At 51.9% G+C, this 2,401-nt stretch overlaps 1 protein-coding gene across 1 annotated transcript; it reads left to right on the top strand.

The window, feature by feature from the left end:
• The first annotated feature begins 1,421 nt into the window (after positions 1 to 1,421).
• Positions 1,422 to 2,051, top strand: LOC123143338 (histone H4). Its single transcript, XM_044562221.1, has one exon. It carries the CDS (start codon positions 1,492 to 1,494, stop codon positions 1,801 to 1,803), a length of 312 nt encoding a protein of 103 aa, XP_044418156.1. The 5' UTR covers positions 1,422 to 1,491; the 3' UTR covers positions 1,804 to 2,051.
• Positions 2,052 to 2,401: the final 350 nt, after the last annotated feature.

Here is a 2,401-nt window from a genome sequence, read left to right as displayed (position 1 = left end):
CCGCACCGCCAAGGCTGTTGTGGTGGTCCATCCTCCCCACCCCCATCCGCCTCCCCTTTCATGTCGCCGATGGCAAAGGTATAAGAGCCAGAGTTGACAATCAAATGTCCCAAAGGTAAAAAAATGCAATGCAAATTTTGTTCATTTTAAATAGTTCATTGCAAATGTTAAATGTAGATGGTTCAATGCAAATATTGAATGTGTATGTTCAATGCAATTGTTGAATGCGATTTTTTAATACATGTAGTGTCGACAGCGAAACCCGGGGTAAACCACCAATCGAGTGAGGATTGGGGTGCACAGACGAAGCACACGTCCAGACATACACCACACGCAGCGCTGACTCACAACGCCTCGGAGTCAACTACGAGCGGGGGTGACGGGTGTGGTGCACAAAAGAAGCAGTATAGCGGGGTGGGGGTGCACCACTGAAGCAGGCACGAGTCGAGTGAGGAGTAGGATGTACAAGGGAAGCACTACATGGGGACGTGGCTCCCCTGATGTGCCGTTAGCCCACGGACATGTCGACCCGAACCCACACATCAATGGCCCAATGACAAGGTGCAGTACGTCAGAGGATCCGGCTCCGTCGCGTGGATCACACAAGTGGAAGCAAGCACGAGACATCGAACGCCAGTTCTGAACCAACGCTAGAACACGCACATGCTGGGGCACGTGTGGGTAGCGGACGCCTGTGAGTCCACTTTCTATAGTCAACCCCCCCCCCCCCCCCCCCCCCACCACCACCACACCCACACACACCCGCACACACAAACACCTTCAAGTCGCCGTGGCGAGGCACATATTACATGATCATACGACTGGGAGGGCGACATCCAAGCAATGGAGGGCGTCTAAGGGTGCGGATGCCCCAAGGAGACAGCCGACATCCTTTAAAGGAGCTATTTGGTATAATCAATTGTGTCACTTTCAAAAGAAGTCGATGTTAGTTTAATCTACATTCAAATGTTTTCTACTTCTCACGAATGAATAGCCGAATATGTTGAGGACCAATGATGAATGGATTGAATTGGATTAGATGATTCAAATAGAAGGGGAGGGCAACAGCTCACTCCTAATACATGAAAAAAAATGACAAGGCAAAATAAAAAAAAAGCGGACGCAAAATTTCAGAGTCATGTCAAAATCCATCTTTTTTTAAACAGGTAATTTGTCTGGTAACTGAATAAATGGATGAATTTGTTGCAAGAAGCATAGGACCAATGATGATGTCTCGCCTAGAACCGGCAAAATTCAAATATTTTCGAGCTGCCGCCCGCCTTATCGGAGATGAAATTTTGGAGCCACGTCACCTATCCGCGCCCCCTCTCTCCCGGATCGCCATCTTGACCGTCCACTTGTGTGCGGATCCGACGGCAGGCTGCACCCTTCCCCCCTGTTAAATCCCCCTTCCATTCCTCCCCAATCTCACCACCACCAGCCGCCGCCGCCACAGCTCCTCCTCCATTTCCATCTCAGTCAAACTCCAAGATGTCCGGCCGCGGCAAGGGAGGGAAGGGCCTCGGCAAGGGCGGCGCCAAGCGCCACCGGAAGGTTCTCCGCGACAACATCCAGGGCATCACCAAGCCGGCGATCCGGCGGCTGGCGCGGCGGGGCGGCGTGAAGCGCATCTCGGGGCTCATCTACGAGGAGACCCGCGGCGTGCTCAAGATCTTCCTGGAGAACGTCATCCGGGACGCCGTCACCTACACCGAGCACGCCCGCCGCAAGACCGTCACCGCCATGGACGTCGTCTACGCGCTCAAGCGACAAGGACGCACCCTCTACGGATTCGGCGGCTGACCTGCGCCCGCTGCTGCTCCATCGAGTCGACTCTGCTGCATGCTGCTGTTCCTCTGCTATGCGTTTCGTTTCTGAGTGCGTGCGTTGCTGTTCCATCTGTCTGTGTAGTTAGTGGAAGGCGATGGATCTGAATGCAATCGAAATTGTTGGCTATGATTGTACCGCGTCTCGCTATGATTGTATACCTTCTGGCTTGTTCCTGTACATTCTAAAATTTATCAGCAAGAACGTCGATGTTGACTCTTTCAGTAATTTTCGTTTCGATTTTCTTGCTGAATGGGCTCCAAAAAATTCATACCACGCGGCGCTCGGAGGTCCAAACTCAAAAGGAGTTCGGGGTTCCAGCTCGTTGGTCGTACAGTCGGGGATACCAATATCTCAACCCCACGAGCGCTTTCCCAAGTTCAGGAGAAGGTCTGTGCCGCTGTCTCTATCTGAAGAGGCGTTGCAATCTGCTGCTGTTTAGATCCCAGATGTCTGATGCCTTGATGTATCATGATTCTGTTCTGCAAGTGTCTGATCACGGGCTTCATAACGAAAATGGAGCCGTGGGTGAGCCTCCTGTTATTCACAAAATTTTGGTTATGCAGAGACGTTC

Source organism: Triticum aestivum, chromosome 6D (genome assembly GCF_018294505.1).
Source record: "Triticum aestivum cultivar Chinese Spring chromosome 6D, IWGSC CS RefSeq v2.1, whole genome shotgun sequence".
In the NCBI taxonomy this organism is placed as follows: Eukaryota; Viridiplantae; Streptophyta; class Magnoliopsida; order Poales; family Poaceae; genus Triticum; species Triticum aestivum.
The sequence above is the reverse complement of the archived record's forward strand: the minus strand, read 5'-3'. Positions and strand labels throughout refer to the sequence as shown.